Source organism: Pyrgilauda ruficollis, unplaced genomic scaffold (assembly GCF_017590135.1).
Source record: "Pyrgilauda ruficollis isolate IOZ18807 unplaced genomic scaffold, ASM1759013v1 scaffold10, whole genome shotgun sequence".
NCBI classification, from domain to species: domain Eukaryota; kingdom Metazoa; phylum Chordata; class Aves; order Passeriformes; family Passeridae; genus Pyrgilauda; species Pyrgilauda ruficollis.
This window is the reverse complement of record NW_024508101.1, coordinates 3,416,757-3,436,459: the sequence shown is the minus strand read 5'-3', so window position 1 is coordinate 3,436,459 and position 19,703 is coordinate 3,416,757. Positions and strand designations below refer to the sequence as shown.

Sequence of the window (19,703 nt, the reverse complement as noted above, 5' to 3'; positions counted from 1 at the left end):
GGTGTTAATAATCAATTGGTGCAACTGCTACAGCCCATAAATCAATGCTCCATGCAGCTGGGAATGCTTTGCATGTGCTGTCAGCTGTGAACTGGAAGCTGCTTCCAGCCTTTATCCTGAAGTTACGTAAGTGCTACATAAACATTTATCTTCATGGGAAAGATCACAATAGAATGAGAAATCCCCACAAACTGTTTTTTCTCCCAAAACCCCTATTAATATATTAATGAAAATCCATATTTTTATTTAGAATCCAATTCCTCTCTCCCTTCTCCAACGGTGTCCCTGTATAAAAAAAATGCACTGAACGTCTTGGCTTGTGTATCAAGAAGTGCTGGACAGACACAGTTACTAAATGGAAAAACTGATCACATTCCCACACATAGGAGACAGAATTTATTTTACTGATATTTGTTCAGAGATAAAGTATGCTAAAAACATCTCCCACATCAGCAGCTACTGAAGAACTTACTTGACTTTCTGGATCCAGATGCAGTAGTCTGTAATGAAGAGATCATTAAGGATGTAGGCAGGGTCACTCTCCATAAAAATCTTGTGAATGTCCAGCAGACACTTCAACACAGCAGCCTTTCCTGGAAGCAGATTTCTGTTTTTGTGATTCACAAAAAATCATAACAGATCATCTTCATCCTCTCCCACCCGAGGGTTTAATAACCACGGCATCCACGACCTCCTTGGAAACTGGGCTTGATTCCCAGGCTGGGAACAGCAGCCCTGTAACTGTGTCCTCCAGCATGCACATCCCTGGGGATGGGGAGCCCCTGGGTTCAGCAGGAATCTCTGCAAGACCAGAGCCTGCAGGCCCAGCCATGCGTGTAATTCTCCACAGCTGAAGCAGCCCCTTCCCCCAGCTCCTCCCCTGCTCCAAACTGCAGCACACACAGGCACTGCATTTAAAAAGAGACAAACTAAGCTGAAAAGTAGCTCAGAAATAACAAGAAGTTATGCCCCACCATCATTCTTAAGAGGAGCATTTTTCCCTTTGTGCCTACACAAATACCAGTGCTGGGAACACACAGCTCACAGCAGGGCCAAGCACATGGAACTGAATTGTGTGAGGCAATGTAAGGATTACCTAACAGCAGGCCAGGGCCTGGAATTAGGGAGAACTTTTCCTACTTCTGCTAGTCACAGAATAGTTTGGCAGAATGAAAGAAAAAACTCACTTCATGTTCAGGAAGGAGCTATCTGACACACAGCCAAAAAATACAGTAAAAGATGAAAAATGTGTTCTCAGTGCACAACCATAACACCTTCCGTTGTCAGTTTGACTTTTCCTTCATATTCAACATTCCAATTAGCTGCTATCTCCCCCCTTAGTTTTCTGATGACAGTTGCTAAAGGGTTAAGTGCTGGAACACTTAAAAAAATTATTTTCACCGTTTAATGGTGGGGAAAGAAAACCCACATTCAAATGAAAACAGCCACCACTGCAAATGGAATCTAATAACCCTCTCCCAAGAGGCTGGCTCCTCCTAGGCTATGAAACCTGAACAGGGATGAAATTACATTTTACAGATTTAGAGGAGAGGGAAAAAAAAAAAAAAAAAAAAAAGAAAAAAAAAAAAAAGAAACAAAAAAGATCAGAACTCCCCCTGCTGTTCAAGCACAAAATTTGTTTGCTTATTTGTAAGTAATTCCATGCTAAAAAAGATACAGCCAGAGAGTGAAAGTTAAGGGTGAGGAAGATGGCAATAAGGAGGAAGAATGGAGAGAGCAAAAAGCCATGGCAAACAGAACAGAAAAACCCCACCAGTTTTGGAAACCAAGTCAGCAAAGAAAACCTAAAACCCCAAATATAACTAGTAACTTTTAAATTGTATCCCCATCAATGCTTGTCAAACATCACTATTTTGACTAAAAAGAAGTGTGCTCTTTTACAAAGAAATGATGTGTGGAATTAAAATTTTGCTGATTTTTTCAGGTTCCAGCTGTCAAGCTGTCAGCCCAAACCATTTCCAACATCCACTCCTGTTACTCATCTGCCAAGTAACAATGTACATCAGTGAATGTTACACTAATTCCCAACTAAAAATGTCTTTCTTCATAAATTCAAAGTTTTGGATTATAGTAGCTTGATGGGTCTCTAATGAGAGGCTGCAAATCTTGCCAGACTTGAAACAGGCGATTCTGCATCAGGCAAACTATCAAATGTCTGCTTTCAGAACATGGGCCCATGATATTTAACACTTTTTGCATAGTTACAGCTCTGCATTATACTGATCAATAAATAAACTGCTTTTTATGTGCAAATATTACTTCCTGATTATTCAAAAAATCCCACTAGTTGCGTTTAAAACCATGAATAAAAAAAAGCTTCCAGTGTGTGCAACAGGGAAGTCAGAGAAGGTGTCTGCACATCACTGGATCCTTCTGCAGCTCCTTGCTGAGAGCTGCCACACAACAGCCTGAAACCTCAATTTTACAGACTCAGAAATCCACTCCTCTTCCCACAGACTCTTTCAAAATGAGGATAAAATTTGACCCCAGCTCTGTATGTGCCATTTGATATGATAATCTGATTTTACACCATCATGAAATTCTACCAGCTTTCATCCTGTGTATTTGGAAGGAAAGTTTAAGTCATATATCTCTATTTTACATTCTCTTCCCCCCACAGAGTTCTATGTGTTTTTCCACATTTTGAAGGAGGAGCATTCATCTAAAGATAAACTGAACTTTGCTGTTATTCTCTTTTTAACGGAACAGTATTCTGAGACACAAGAAAAGAACTCTACAAACTTTTAAATTAGAACATCCTGGTAATAACTTACCCAGTCAGGCAATATTTCACTGGATCACTGAATGTTCACTGCAACACCACTTTCTATTGTGACATTAAAAGAAAAGCAAATTTCTTACCTCTCACTGTATCCTGCTCAGAAAAAAAAACCCCAAAGGCTGTCAGCACTGCATCACTGAAGTTTTGTTATCAGAATTTTCTTTTTCACACTTATGAACAGCAACATAAGGCAGTGCAGATAAGTGAGGAGGGACAGCATCCATCTTTCCCTTAAAACTTCACTCCCTGACTGTTATAATGTCAAAGGGATTTTCAATCAGCAACAGTTTTTGGCAGTAGTAAAGATTAATATTGCCATTTGTGTGGGTTTTTAATCCTGCAACTCACATTTAAAATAAACCACTGAAGCACTGCTTCTCAGTGATCATTCTGTCCAAAAAATAAATCTAATGCTTTTCTCAAAGAAGTAACTCATGCTAAATAGAGAAGAAGCTACAGGTAACTTGAACAAGCCAAGGTATGAAGATGGTTTGTACAACTTCCAGTCCCTAAACACTCACCCAGCTGCAGAATCACGACTGTGTCATTGAAGGCACGTGTCACCAGCTCAAAATGCCTGTACAGGGGATAGCACAGCACTCTTCTTCCAAAAGATACCAGGACATCATGGATGCTGGAGAAACTCTGTGTGCATCAGTGAAAAATCTGCATTAGTCTGTGTGCACCAGTGAAAAACTGCATTAGTACGTGTGCTTGTTTGTTTTCCTTTAAGGAAAAAAGCCATAGCAGAATGGGGGGGGAAGCACATTTTGATTTATTATACCTCTAAAAATCTGTATTTGAATAGATATGGAAATGTACATGTTAAAAAGAAACAAGACACTGCACACTGAGTTTGCATGGCAAGATAACAGAAGTCCTGTACATTTTAGTGGTTTGGGATTAAAAAAAAACTGTAGAGAACATGGGAATATAACATCTCAGTCAAGACTTTGCCATCCTTTAGATTAAAGCAATAAATTACATCTGTCCCACATTATTACATATATTAAGGAGAAGCTATAAAAAGCCTTTTAAGAATAAAGGAAAATTAAATCCACATGATATTAACCAAATACATGTGTACATGTAAGATCTTTAAAAATGATACATGACTCTGCTTTTCATGAAAATTCTAGATATTCAAGACAGGGATAAATATACCTGCCTGGGGAGAACAGTTCATTGTCCTCCTTCATGAGTGAAGAACACCTCTAATTTACTCAGGCCAGAGGCATTAAGGAGTTATTAAAGACTTTCTTAAAAGTGATTTCCCTTCCAGCTTTCACTTTTCAAGACAAAATGCTCCATTTATTAATGAATTTAAAAAAAAAAATACCTATTTCATCTTGAACTCTCAATCTATTAAAATTAATAAAAGCACTTTGCTGACAGCCAGCACTTCTTTGCATTCTGTGTCTACCTCAACCCATTGTTCATTTTAATGGATCACCAGCAAGCATTTAAATCATTTATGGTTTGTGATTGAATATTTAGAGGCTAAGGTGTGTACATGTCATGGCCAGCAAAATGGCAGTCAAACAAACCAGAGCTGAGGCATTCTTTTTTGTACAGAATGATGAAAACTCCCAGCCCTAATGGTTTGTCTAACAGAGATAGTTATTAAGAGTTTGGTGCCAGGACTGTGAGTTTTCTAGGTGTGAAATACACTGCTGGCACAGGCTGCACCAAAAACTGCTCTATCACAGGGTAAGCATGTGCAGAAAACTCCTTCACTATGTTAGGACATGGATATGGGAAAACAAAAAAAAAGTGAATTAAGACAGGGCATTTTAACTGCACTCCTTTGTAACCTGCTACTGCAGCACTCAAAAGAAAAGAAAACCTTGGCAGAAGACAAGTTATAACTGAATATAACATTCAACACTAGTGGAAAAGATTGAAGGACTGGACCCAAAAATTCTGTCCACTTTCAGTTTTGATCCTGTAAAGTGAGACTTGGCTCAGCAGACTCAGCTCAGAGCTGGGACAGGCCTTTCCACCTTCCTGCATTTTAAGAATTAATGGATTTCAGGACAGATCCAGGCCTTTCCACCCCCAGGTCTGTAACAATTTCTTTGCACAGGCCTGGGTGCTTTCAGTGAACAACCTGAACGTGGAGAGATGGAATTCAGGCTTTCCTCTGATCTCTGTTGGTTCCAAAGGATGAGCAGCAACTCAAAGAGGGAAGTGGCACTTGGACATGGTTCAATGGTGGACACGGTGATTGTGCTGGTAATGGTTGGACCTGAGGATCTTAAAGGTCTTTTCCAACCTTTATTATTCCAAGAGTATGGCTGAAAAGAAGGGGGCAGGTAAAGCAACATCTGCCCACTAACTTCTGGAGCCCAGAAATCAATTTTTAAATTGGTACCACTAAAAACAGGATATACAATTAATTATTTTCAATACTGAAAGAGCAAAGTTGGCACAAAATCAACACAAAACACCAAAAAAACCCCATGTAACCCAGTAAAAACACAACACAAAACCTTACTTTTACCTTACCTCCAGCCAGCACAACGTTGCACTCAGTTTCCTGATGTTCCAAGATGATTCAACCTGATTTTAAGAGAAGACAGTAAAACAAGTATTATCTAATCCAACACTGCTGGCAAAATATTTAAGATAACATTCTGGCAGCAATTTAAGAGCCTTTGTGAATAAGAAGCAGTAATTACATTATGTGCATTGAAATGGCCACAGGACAGCATTAAAAATTATATTGCAATGCAGATGTTGAATAACTGAGTTGCTTTCCATAGTAAGATGATCCAGCCCATGCACAAAATCTTTAAAATATAACAGCAATACACAGAGAAATGGTATTTTAGTGGATTTCTGTCCCTTTGCACAAAGCAACAGAGACTTGAATCAACAAAAGCCAAGCTCAAATGCCTTGTTTCATGAAAACAGCTCAAGACTTTTGGCTTGCAGAGAGAGTCCTGAAGCCAGCAGTACATGTAAAATGTCATTATTCTTAATATGTGACAGATTCATAGCATTTGAGTGGAAGTGTGGTCCAGTGGGATGATTGGGGCAAAAAGCCAGAAAGCCTTGATCTATAATCCTGGCTCTGGTAAAGAGTTGTGTGGCCTGAATGTCTTGGTTTTCCTATTAAATAGGAATAAAAACAAGGGCAGGGAGGAAAGGAGAAAAAACCCCAGTGTGTTTTCCACACACATCACACAGTTACTGCAAAACCAATAAAGAATTGCACAACTGTGGTCCTGGCAGATTTGCAATTCTGCAACACAACCACAATCCCAGATTATTCTGGTGAATCAGCAGGTCTGAACATTTTGCTTGTCATTCTGATTAAGCCAGAATAGTTTTAATTACATGTGCCAGTATTTTGGCTAAAAGCATTGAAAACACATCTCCTTGGTTCATATCAGCACAGGAGATGTGAGGCACAAAGTTGTACTTGGAAAGCAATTCCAAGGGGGCAAGGTATCCACACAGAATGAGAAAGAACAATTATTGTGTTAAACATGCATTTGCATAAACCAAGATACACAAATCAGAACTACACAGAATTGTTGCAATCTCCTGCTACTCCACATCTCTCCTATTCCAATGCTGCTGCAGAAGAACACAGGTATTTAGAAATCCTACTAAACTCCATGTGCACCAAATCTAGAGATATAAAGTCCTTCATTTTAACTTCATCATGTAAGTTTAATGCCAGGGAATAAGTTCATGTTAAAAGGTATGTTCCCTAAATAGCAGTACAGGGTCCAGCACAAAGTTCCTAAAACATATTATATTCTTTACTTTTTGAACTTACATTCTTGTCCCCTTCATTGACACGGATCTCGTAGCAATATGCCAGAAGAATATCAATTAATCCAAGATATACGTGGCGATGGCTCCTTTTATCCAGGAGATAAGTTTTATTTGTGAACTTTCTCATCTGCTCTCTCTCTTCCTCAGAGAAGACAACTATAAAAAGTAAAAGGATAATTGATTATGAATTTAAAGCTGGCACATTCACTTTAATAGGTGGTAATAGTACCTCAACAGTGTCTTTAAAAAGGAGCGTGGAACTAATCACAAGTCACCCATCTCTCAAGAAAAAAGCCTAAATCACTCTTACTTTCTCTTTTAACTTTTATTAAGCTCTGGTATATTCATTTCAATGTCAAGCACTGCATGTACACACTGATGATTTTGAACCTCTCCAGGTGCCAGGGATTTCTGTGGATGCCTGGATATCTTACACAGGGATAAATGCACAATCAGGATCCAAGTAAAATAAGGATTCTTAAGCCCACAGTGTATGGGACAAAAATCCAGAGGGAAGTGACAATTTGGAAGGACTATAGCTGTTCTAACTCTGTTTTTTCTGTTCCTGCTAAGCAGGTCAGTATCACCCCTTGAATCACAACTATAGATGATGCCCCTTCACTCTATCAGGACATTTCTTTGTAAGCTGATTCTTCAGTGTAAACATGAACCACACTTCACTTTTAAACACCAAAGAAACTCCCAATGAAATTAATGAAATCTAGCAATAAAGTTTTCTTCCTTTAAAATTCAAACTCTGAAGCATCATAGCATCTACAACTGGACCATAAACACAGAAATTCCAGGTCTATTACACAACATCAAATAAGACGTAGACTAGACAATTCCCAAAGGTAAATGTTACAAGATGCTCCTTAAATTGCTGCAAAGTGCCAGGTGTTCTAAATAAAATATCTTTCTCTGAGAAAATACTTCAATGCTGAAAAAAAATTCCTGTCAATTGCCTGAAGTTTTTGAAAATTAATTATCCAAGCCTGAAACTCATTATTAACATGTCCAAGCCACCACCTACTTTGTTTTCCCTGTACTTCCAAGTACGTGGTGTGAAATTACCAGAACAATTAAAATTGTAATTACATTTCTGCTGTACTAAGCCTGTACACTTCTGTACACTTACACTGCCAAGTTTTAGCTAACAATCTGTACCACAATCAGTATTAATCTGATGCAAAGCAGCACTTGCTGCTACTTATCAAGAAAGCTAAATTGGCAAGTTTTTTTGTAACTTTGATTTTAAATTGTTTAGTGTATTTGCCAATGGCAAAACCATGCCAGAATATAAATATGTGTTAATATACCCACATCTAAAGGAGTCAGACTTCCATCTCACAAAGTTTCTGACAGATGAGACTGCAGACATTACCTTTACATTTTAATCACCTCTTTTCCTTGTTTTAAGCTGGCCATTCCTCATGTTAAAAAATAAGATACTTCAAATTGTCCTCCAGTAGCAGAGTGTCAGTGAAGCAGAGTTTAATCTCTGAGGGGAGGATGAGGTCTGACAGCCAGAGGGTGTTTTGTTACAGCCCTACTGCTATTTTACACTGTGATAACACCACTTAAATCACTGGGAGATCAGTATCTCCAGACTACTATGACACTTCCAGCTCTAAATGTGTTAGGGCACTTAGATAAAATGTGCTGGACCCACACAGAGAGCTGACTCAGTGGTCAGTCAGGAAAGTACAGCTCAGGAAGCACCTCTGATAATCTGCTGTGAGAGCAGAGCCTCCCTCAGTTTATAATCCTGTCAAGCCAAGTCTTGAATCCCACAGCTCTCCCAAAGGGAAAGAACTGAGCAGAACTGACCCCTCCTTATATATATTTATATATATATTTTTTTAATACTAAAATATTATGTTAAAATTTTAAGGTTTTTAAGTGTGTGCCTCTACCCCTGCAGGTTAAGGAATCGGCAACATCAGATGAAGGAGAATAGTCAGCAGAGAGCAGGTTAGTCAGAATGAAGTTAGTTATTGATATTTGTCTTGCCTTTTAAAACCTGAGCTACTTTACAGTGGAGCCTGATCATTTAGAGTTTTGCATGAACAAAAAGCAGAATTTCCTCACATAACAAAAACTGCTCTGCAGCAGAGCAGTGCCAGGAAGGAACACAAGATGCAAAGCCCTGAAAACTAAGCAAAGCAGGTAGACAGAAATTTGATAAAAAAAGGAAAGTAATCCATCTTAAACTTATGAATCCACCAGTAATGGCATATATTTGAGCCAAGCCTTACTGAAAGGCAGAACTTTGAGAGGAAATTGCTTCTCTTTCTATAAAGAAATAAGAAAGAGAACAGCCACTGTAAGCATGAGAGGTTACCCTGAACAAAATAAGATCTCCTTGGAGCATATAAATGTTAGATTAAATACATATGTCAGCCTGAGCCTTTGAAGATTATTGTGCTGCCTAAAGAGGAGTTTTTTACAGTAGTGCAATTGGAAGTAGAATAAAAATGAACTTTTAACCAAGCTGAATGTGACTGTTAGAAAATACAAACCCTTTCATCTGGAATCTGTAGAAGCAAGACACTAATGTAAACTTCAGCAGCAGCAGCAAGGAAGCTTTCCAAAAATGTTATCCCCTCATGGGAAAGGCTGTGTAATTAATAAGGCTTTATGGAGTATTACTTGACTTGAATGAGACATTGGAAGTGTGAACAAGAGAATACACGGTAAGATGTACAAAAAGGACAAAAAGAAAAGACATTTGGGATAAGAAAAAATTTTAAAAAGGCAAAATACACAAACTATGCACACAAGCTGGAAAAAAAGTAAAAAGGTCAAATAAAAATAGACTGAAAGTAAGGACAGAAGAGAGATGAAAACTTTAAATGTTAATGAGAAGAGATGAACCAAAAAGAGAAAAAAAAATTGGTAATGAGACATTAGAAGAACCTGATGACTTAAAAACAAAGAGAAAATAACCAGGGATAAATATAAGAGCAGTAATCAACCAAAGAAAATCTTCAGTTAATTGCAATGTCACGCAAAAAATAAAAAAGGCCATCTGTACTTCTAATTACTTCTTGCAACCAAAGACATTATAAAGACAAAAGTAATCAAGATTTTGGTTCCAAGAAACCAATAAAGACAACAACTGAAAAGACATCAATGTAAGTCAGGAAAAGGAAGAAAGAAAAATAATTCCCTTTATTCAGTGTTTCTTAATAAGAAAATAATTTTTTAAAGAATCTGCTAATTTTTATGTCTCTTTCCCACCATAAACTCATTTTTACATTTAACCTGAGGAGCAACATGTCTTTATTCAAAACCAAATCCTTCCTTCCCACAGGACAGAGAGGAATTGCTGATGAACTGCACCATTCCTTTGGCTGGGCACAGCAGTAGAAAAGCACAAGGGATACATCCTGCTGCTGATCAGATCCCAGGTGGAACAGCCCGGAGCCACCTCCTGCCCTTCTGCATTCCCATGCACAGGAGACCTTCCAGCAGAACCTGCACTCCCTCTCATGGTGGTTTCCTTCACCACAGCTCACTCAGGGCTAGGAACCTCCACTGATTTCAGTCACTTATTCAAACAGCACAAATGTTACCAAAACTGAGGTTTCTCCAAGGAAAAAAGGGTGGGTTTGTTGGCATTAGCATCTCCCAAACTCCAGATTGCCTCTTTTGTTACTTAAATTTCCTCAAGATTCACAAAACAGCATGAGCCTCTCCACTCAGCCCCATGGAGGCAAGATTTTTTTGATCATTCTTATGAAATAGATATCTGTTATAACAAATGGTATGCAGCAAAGATGATCCTTTATAAAATCCCTTTTCTGTGTAATTTCCATTAGCAGCCTTGCCAGCCTTTTGAGGAGTTTTTCTGGTTTTGACCCTAAAACACAACAACAGACATGTTTTTCCTCAGTACCTCAATTTGGAAGAGAAACATTCCTTATCAATAAAATCATCCAGCAGCTCTTCATTTTGATTATATTCCTTAAGCCAAGCAAACAGGAGTAATGTTTCATTTACTAAGGAGTGAACGGATAAAAACAAACAAAGGAAGCCCTCATTATTGTATTCTCAAGCTTCTTGTACCTTTGTCCACTGCTTTTTAAATCAAGTGTTTATGATGGACATAATTAACAATTTCAGAGGCTGCAAAGACACCAGGAATGAAGATCAGATTACATTCACAGTAAAATACACAACATCTATCCAAATTCTATTTTTCTCCCAGAGAAAATGGGGAAGTGCAGGTATTATCAGTGCACTGAGAACCCGTGGTGAAGGGATTATCATCATCTGCTTTAGGAATATCAGATTTTCATACAACATAGGAAATGAACAAAGAACAATAGAAGAAAATGCACAATAGTAACTCGCAGTGCTCTCTGTAATCACTGTGTGCAGGGAGGCAGCCTCAGTTATCTGTTAGCAGTGTTCCCACAAGGTCACCTACTCACCCTGGAAACATTACTTCAGGCTTCTAAATGGACACAGAGAGTTTTCTTTGAAAAAAGTTCCCTGAGACCCATAAAATAATGTAATAAAGTAATAAATATTAAATGTAACAGAGCAATAAATTTACTTTAAGAACAATAAGCTATAACATGGCATCACAGCAATTATCACTCAAGCAACAGATGTGTGTGCATATATATATTTTTATATATATGTATATTCTTACCAAATGCAGGACTGTCATGTTCCTGATGACTTCCTCCCTGCAAGGCTGTCATCTTTTTATGAGCATCCATCCACCAGGGTTTGTACTTTAAAAGATGCTTAATAGTTTCATCTTCAAAAAAATCAGCTCTAGGGAAAATAAAAAGAACTTTCATATGCTATTTATTTCAATTCATATTGTATGTGGGTACATATTAACACATCCAGAGAATACATCTCACTTGGCTCCAGGTTATTTTCCATGTTAGAAATATGTTGACTTTAAAGCAAAAAATAATAGTTATTTTAAAAACCCCAATATTCTCCTGTGTTTCAATAGTCCTTACCTCCTCCACCTTCCCTGGGCCACCCAGAAGCCCAGGGAATTAATGAGCTTGCAGCATCACATGAAGCTGAACCAACCTGATTTGCTCTGAATGCAGCTGAAGGGAAACACTCCAAAGGCTTCTCAGACAAATCATTTTGTTGGGTAGCTCTCCCACTTAAGAGCCAGGGAGTTTTTTGGGAGGAGGTCGTGCAGCTGAAGGATAAAGGTGGATCAGGGATGGGGATGGACTTAAACAAGGACATGCAGCAACAAGGTGGAAAAAGAAGAGTTGTACATGAATTCTGGAAGAAAGACCACCTCCATCTCAGCACAAAGCCACTGTGGTAAAAATCTCAATCTAGTAATTCTGGGAGGATTTATCCTAAAGGATTCAAGTCCTAAGCCTCCTCTTACCATCTGAACTTCTTCTTCAAGCCAAACAATGGTATCAATACCAAGAACTGAAAAAAAACCATGGGAAATTTCTCAATACCTTCTTCATCCCGGAGGATTTATCCTAAAGCATTCAAGTCCTAAGCCTCCTCTTACCATCTGAACTTCTTCTTCAAGCCAAACAATGGTATCAATACCAAGAACTGAAAAAAAAACCACAGGAAATTTCTCAATACCTTCATCCTCACACAAAACCTGAGCACAAAATGCAGTTTGCTTCCCTCTCACGCTGACAGATTTTTTTGTTGCCTCCCTTCAATATCAAAGCAACTTATCAGCCAGGGCACTCTCAAGGCCTTCTCCTCAAGGCCGTTGTTTGCCCCCATTTCTACCAGAGCTTCTGTTTTCCTCAGGAACACAATTTTTGTTGAAGAAAGGCTGGTATCATCTGTTCTGAAACAACCAAGACACAGCCATTACACTAAACTGTGTAGCTCTGCCAGGCCAGAACACAGAGTCTAAAACTGAAACTTGAAATTACTGCAATTTGCATCCCATTAGAGGTTAGGAGCTACTTCACTTCAGTGAATGTAGTTCAACAAAGCTCTTCTGTTTTTTGTGTGTCACAGGAAGACATGAGGATGCCTCTGGAATATCCAACTGAGGAAAAATTCCAGGTTAACTTTGCAAAGTTACCTTCTGAAACAACGCAAAATGCGTTAAGCCTTCCTGTCCCACAAAACACACCACAGTACTAATTCTCCCCACTGAGGACTACCCTCTTCTCCCACCAGATCCATCTTGCAGGAATCTATTAATAAGTCTCATGGCTTTAATTTACTTATCTGAACCTAACTTCACCTGAAATACTTCAGCCTGAAAGGCATAAAGAATCATTTTCACCTCACTACATGGAATGAAGCATAAAAGAAACACAAAGTTTTGGTTTGGACATTTTCTTCATTCTGCTGTAAACCAAGTTTCACATAATGAAAGCAAAAAAAAAAACAAAGTAGCCAAGACAAAATTTCATAGCTTCAAAACTCAAATTAGCATCTCCTAGACAAGCATGGCTTATGAATCCTTCTTTCACAAGGTGAAAACAAAGTTCTGAGTCTGTCAACCCAAGATACCAGCAGGGAGTGGCTGCTCAGCTGCTAAAGAGGTAAAGTATGAAACAAGGTTGTGCAACAGCTGACAGCAGCCCCCTTTAAACACAGAGTAATTAAACAGCTGAGTAACCCCAAAACAAATGACCAATGTTTTGTGTCAGTGTCATACTAAAAATACCCACTAAGGTCTGCTCTGATGAGACAAAACCAGACCAAAAATAAAACTGTTCTTTCCAAAAGTGATCTTAAATCCAAACATTTGTGAGAAGGGAATGTGTTTCAGAGGCACTTAGCCAGGTGAAGGTAATCAGTACTCACAGGTAATGATCAGGCTCAAACTTGGCAGCCTCAGCTGCCAAACGTCTCCTCCTCCGTTCCTCTGCAGGAGTTTGGTCAGGATCCTTAATGTCAATAACATCACTGAGCTCATCCTGCAAATGGCAACAGAATTATAGGACCAAGCCACTGGTATGGCACACAAGATTTATTCAGGAAGAATTCAAGAAGGATGCTTATCAGCATTGCATTGAAATCCCTAGAAAAGCTTCAGTCTCCAAATTCAGTCTCCACTATGCAAATAAAACAAGGAAATGCAATTATTTGAAGCTCCTTAGAACTCATGATATTATCAAGTCTATTCAGGCTATTTTATCATAAGGCAGGGAGGTTATTTTGCATTATGATAAATTTGCAATGTTAAACAAAAGCACACAACCCCAATAAAGACAAGATAAGAATCACACACCATTTGTGACTTTTGAGAATAGTCTCACTCTCTGAAGCGGCTGTACATTAATTAATAGGCAATTGCAGTGCCCTTTTAAAATTATTAGGTAGTTATTTCCCATCCCATTTCCTGATGGGAAATTTCTTCACAAATTTAATGGTAAAAAGCAGCATCCATGTCCAAACACTGTAAATACTTTATCAATAAACAGCAATCCTGCTCCAAACCCTGTGAAGATTGTAATTCATACAATAGTAGGTTAGAGTTACATAACTGAGTTGACCTTCTCAGAAGTTTCTGTCTTGTGAGCAAGGAAGCCTACACAGCAAGTTACCCAGAACTTCTAGGACAGGAGAAGACAAAATGCATCTACCTGCAGCCTCTGGAACACCCCTGAGCGCAAATTCCCAAAGCCATAGGGGTGCTGCAGTGGTGGAGAGCTTTCTTCATAAGGAATCTGATCCATTTCCCAGTCAAATTCTTCTTCATTCTCTTCAGACAGCTCAGCAGAGGCAGCTGTATCTAAAGCATGGTCAGAAAAAGAAAATCATTGCATAGAAAAATACATGGTATTTCCTTGGAAGATTTACTGTGCTACTGGTGTTTGCCTGTCTTATTTTACTGCATCTTTTAAGAAATCTCATTCAACACTGAATCATACAGATCTCCAACCCACAAGTCCTGCTTCAGACTCCCCAACTTTCTAAAAGGACCATCAGGAACACTAAACTTTAAATTCACTCCCTTAGACTGAAATATGTTTTCCATTGAATTCAGTAAGATCAGCATTTGATCCTAGGAGAACCCTGACAGAACTTAAGTGATGTTATAATCAGTAATTTAAGGCAGGAATTAAAAAATCAGAGACAGCCAAGCATTTTTGTCTGTTAAGTACTGATGTTAAGCAAGACATGCACTAGAACCTGTGGTTTTAATTAGCTTCTCACTTGAGCTAATAGTCCAGTTGTAGTTTGTAGAAAGCAGAACTGTGTGTGTGTTCTACAGCCACTAGAGGGGTACAAAGCCCTACAGAGCATTAGCATTTTTTAAAGCACATTTTAAGCATATTTTGGAAAGATTTAAACATAACTAAACCCCTAAAGTTGACATGTGTATGATCTGCAACATATTTATTTCTGCTCTTATCCATACTTTTATTTATTCACACCCTTCTCATACCTTGGACTAGTCAATAATAAAAATATTGTACTTTTCTAAATTTATCACTCTACAGATCAATAACTGTTTCATTAGACACATGTATCATCTTGTATAAACTAGATTGATTTTGTCATACCCATCTCTTCTACCAGAGGTTTTGCTGATCTTGATTTCTTTGGTGCTAAAAGAGATGTCAGCATGTCCAGCCCCTCAAAATATTGGCCAGGAACCTCCTTGGGCAACTGAATTGTAAAAGTACCTTGAAATAAAGTAGGAATATAATTATTGAATTAAAATATCTGAGACAGGCAAATGTGCATTTTTCCTCTATGAAAAAGGCTCAGAGTAAGTAGGACACATGCAGATAACTTTTCATTTTTCATTGATCCCTGTGCATGTTTTTAACCTTATTTCAAAACAATTCAGGATTTTAATGATAAAACATGAAAGAGAATATTTAACTACTTGAAGTCTCCTGACTTACATTGTATAAACACAAACCAACATAAGCAAGCTTTATTTAATTTTTAATCCTTACACCAACAATCCACAGAAGCTACATTCACCAACCTGATTATTGTCTTAAGTCATGTAATAAAGGTTCAAGCAACAAATTTATTGCTTTATCTCTTTTTTTTCTTGTTTTAAAGCATAAATTACTGGAAATAACAACAGTTTTTGACACAGATACCAATACCTTCGTCTGTATTGTAAGATGCTTTTTCTCTGCCATCCTCTACAATTCTTCCAGGAAGTGTCAATCTGCAGGCAAAAAATGAGATGCCTCACTGAAAGCCTGACTAATTCTGCAAGTTAATGTCTCAGCCTATAAAAATGTAAGGCACATTCCAAAAGCAGCACAAAGGGCTTAGCTACACTCCTCTTCACAGCGATGCAATCCATGCAGTTCAATCCCCCTGGATTCCCCCCAGGAAAAGACACACTCTACAAAATCTACACCCACAGAGTTGTCTGGCCATTTACAATTAAAAAGCCATTGTACAGTAAATTTAGAAAAGTATTTCTTTCAACTCCCTTTAACATGATTTAATGCCTAGGAACAAAGAGGCCAGATCCAAAAAAACCAAATCTTTGCATGAACTGAGCTGTCTGTAGTCAACAGAATAAAAGCTGCAGATGAGGAACATTCCAAAGGGACCAGATTAAGTTCATTTCCTACTATGAAGATCAACTTTTGAAAACTTTTTCCACTACTTGCCTGAGAAAGTATGGTTTAGCGTAAAATTTGAAGTCTTCCCCTTCAAAGTAAATGTCAAACTCTGAAGCTCTGGCATAAGGCACTCTGATTTTTACTGTAAGGAAATCTGAGTCCTGGGTCAGTTCAAAAGCTGGAGTTATCATGATGAATCCAGCAGGAAAAGCAAACTCTGCTTGTGTGGCCCTGCAGAAACAGGAAAAGAAAAAAAAAAAAGATTATTGTAACTTCCAATTTATGAGAGCAAGTGATGTCTCTCCAAAATTCTGTAAGAACATTTCAGATTCCCACATAATTATCCTCCATGTGCTCAAGAAGAAAACACTGATGACAACACCAACAGCATAAAAGTGTTACCAAAAAGATGAAGGTACCACCTCTCTGCACCTTAATGAAACAACTGAATGCAGAGCTGGAGCAAAGGAAAGCACCTGCTACATGCCACAGGAAAACCACATTAAAATTCAGTCCTAAATCTTCCAGCTTTTCCTAACAGTTACTTATAATTTCACACACAGCAGATCTTAGACCTTTGCAGTTCTCTGGTGAACTGAACACAAACCACTATTAAAAAAAAAATCCTAAAAACAAATAATACTTTCAAAAAATAGAGCTGTGTTTTGTAATTCACACACGTATTAGCCAGAATATGAGCAACAGATTCAAGGGCAGTTTAGGTAACATCCCTCAAACCATATGTATGTATATACACTGGCATATGTACATATTTAGCACAAGAAAAGGAATTTATATAGTACTATTCACCTAATATACAATTGTCTGACCTTTCAATAGCTTCTCATCTCAGGTTTTATTTAGAACCCAGTTATGGATTGTTTGGGGAGTTTTTGTTTGTTTTGGAAGGTGTGTTTACAAAAGGTCACACAGTTTTGAAAATTAGCTTTTTAAACCAAAATATTTTAAACATTTAAACAAATAAAACTAGAATAGAACTATTATTTGGGAAGTAACTACTTTTAACTCACTTTCAGTTACCTTTACTAAACATATCCTCATTCTGACAATTCCATGAACAGCCAGAAATCATTAACCATTAATGAGGCTAAATTAACAGAGCACCCTTTTTCTCATATGGGTAATTAGCCCTATTTAGTACACATGAAAAATATTAAAACTTCCCATTTCACAATATCACGATTCCAGGGTTAACATTCCCACCCATTCCAGGCTGAGAAGCTGCCAGGTGTTTTATGGAATTTTATCTAAATGGGAAACACCTGGCTTGTAGAACACCTACACCAGTACACCAGATGCACTTTCCTGTGGATTTTCTTCTTCCCTCAATACGACAAGCACAGCTAAGAAGGACCAAAAGCCCAACAGCTCATTTGGACTCTTCAGGGATGACTTGCCAGTGTGCATTTTTATTTTCCCCAGTCAGAGGTCCATAAATAAACAGCAGGCCCAGCTCTCCCTGCCCTGCGCTCCTGCTGCACTTGGAGCATCCCTGGCCCAAATTAATCACCCCAAATCCCTCTTGGGGGGCTCCTACACAAATAACTGGTACCTCACAGCTGAGGAACCACTGGGACACAACACTGAGATGCCAAGTATCGCTAATAATCACCCTCCCCAGCCTCTCCTGCACTAGGGAAAGGCAGAGGGCCGGGACAGGGGTGGTGCATGTGTTAAAACACAGAATTGCTCGGCTTGGAAGGGCCTGGGGAATCCTCCAAGGCAGGGTCACCTGGAGCAGGTAACACAGAAACCCCTGGTGGGCTTGGAACGTCCTCAGAGAAGGAAGCTCCACACTCCGGGGGCAGCCTGCTCAGTGCTCTGCCGCTCGCCATGCCGAAGCTCTTCCTCGCGTTGAGGCCAAGAACAGGCCCATTTTACGGGCGCTGCTCCCCGTCCTATCGCTGGGCACCCCTTAACAGTCTGGTCCCGTCCTCTGACACCTCTTGGCGGTATTTATGTACATTAATCTCATTTTTCTCTCCCCAGCCTAACCAGGTCCATCTCCCGCAGTCTCTCCCCATCAGAGAAATGCTCCGGACCCCTCATCACTCCCTCTCCTTGTCTTTCCTGCACTCAGGAGCCCAGAACTAAACACAGACTCCCGCCGGCGCCGTCACAACGGGCCACGCGCCGACCTGCGGCCATACCCCCCCTTAGCCACACAGCAGTGAGCCCTGCAATGGAACATAGCCCTCAGGGAAGGCTGCTGGCAGCGGGAGAATCCCGGGAATAGCACCGAGAAGAGCCCCGGCCATGCCCGCCCGCGTCACTCACTGAGCCCCGCGCCGCTCCCGCCGCCGCTTCCCGCGCCCACCCGCACCGGGGCGGAGCCGCGCATGCGCATTCGGGCGGGCCCGCCCCCCTCATGGCTGCCCCTCAGCACTTCTCGCCCGGTGGGCTCTGCCCGGCCGCTCGGTGTTTATAGCTCGGCTCCTGTGCGGGAAATGTGTAGAAAGACAAAGAGCTGATGTGAATTCTTGCTGCCTGTAAATTTGGTGGAGTTTCCTGCTGTTTGCAGGAGTTGTTGGAAAGGGAGCGATTAGCAGGCAGTACGGATGTGGGCAGTGCGGCTGTGTAAAGCTAGGTCATTTAGGGTGAACATCATAATCCATCGTCTGGACAAATTAAATGAATAAATTCTTACCTGCTGTTGCAAAATACATCTTGCACAGACTGAGCGTATTTTGCTTCAGCAGCTGCTTTTCATAAAGAAACGTGGAAATTGTACCTGAGTGTGTTGGGGAGATGGTTTGTTTCTTTTCTGTGATGCCACTGGTTAATCCAGCACTATTCCTGTGAACAAATGTGCTATTTCTGTTATGTTTACACTCCTCTGTCTTCCCTTTGCTGCACATAAGGTAGAAGATGAGTAAACAGAAGAGTGACCCCATGAGCACTGTCAGATGAGGAATTCCCAATTACATAAAGCTCTTCTAAGCTTCTGGATTAATGCAAACATTGACAGGGTGAACAGGGGACAGATCCTGATGGATCAAAACAAATACAGCAGGAAGGAGAACAAGAAGATCCAAGAGTAGAAAAGTTGTTTTAAAAGCTGGAATTTATTAAATATATCACCTAATGTAGAATTAATCTATTTTTTTTGCCTTTGGACTATGAGCGGAATTCTGGTTCTAGATAATTCTCTAAATTTTAAAATGCCGTTGACTGTTTTACTGCCCCCTCTGAAATGCATTCAAATATTTTTCCTGGAGGGAAAAAGCATAATTATGTAACCTCTCCTAATAAAGTTTTCTTTCAAAAAAAAAAAAAAGTAGACAATCCTGCACACTGGAAATCCACTGAATATGTACTGAACTGAACCAGCAGGTCATGTACTCATAAAAATTAAATAATTGGCTTCAAAATAGATATTTCTCCCCACTGATTTAAAACTGATGGATGGTTTTAATATTCAGCCTAAACTTCCTTGTGGCCCAGTTTTTCCACGTGCAGAAATTGAAGATGTATGGCATATAAAAAGCTTTTTTTCATGTTAAGAAGTTAATGATATCTAATTTCAGATGCTGATTTGGTTTGGACCAAGGCCTCAG

General features: G+C 39.3%; 1 protein-coding gene across 2 annotated transcripts in view; it reads right to left on the bottom strand.

Moving 5' to 3' along the window:
* Window positions 1-18,450, bottom strand: part of SHQ1 (SHQ1, H/ACA ribonucleoprotein assembly factor) — a 38,937-nt gene extending 20,487 nt beyond the window's left edge. For both annotated transcript variants that reach the window (XM_041466436.1, XM_041466444.1), the window contains exons 1-11: window positions 18,424-18,450; window positions 16,174-16,356; window positions 15,652-15,716; window positions 15,091-15,213; window positions 14,167-14,315; window positions 13,385-13,497; window positions 11,256-11,383; window positions 6,594-6,748; window positions 5,312-5,365; window positions 3,325-3,448; window positions 473-593 (exon numbers count right to left, since the gene is read on the bottom strand). In XM_041466436.1, the coding sequence (XP_041322370.1) occupies window positions 473-593; window positions 3,325-3,448; window positions 5,312-5,365; window positions 6,594-6,748; window positions 11,256-11,383; window positions 13,385-13,497; window positions 14,167-14,315; window positions 15,091-15,213; window positions 15,652-15,716; window positions 16,174-16,316 (1,175 nt within the window). In that variant the 5' untranslated portion in view covers window positions 16,317-16,356; window positions 18,424-18,450. The remainder of the gene's footprint in view (window positions 1-472; window positions 594-3,324; window positions 3,449-5,311; window positions 5,366-6,593; window positions 6,749-11,255; window positions 11,384-13,384; window positions 13,498-14,166; window positions 14,316-15,090; window positions 15,214-15,651; window positions 15,717-16,173; window positions 16,357-18,423) is intronic.
* Between the last annotated feature and the right edge of the window lie 1,253 nt (window positions 18,451-19,703).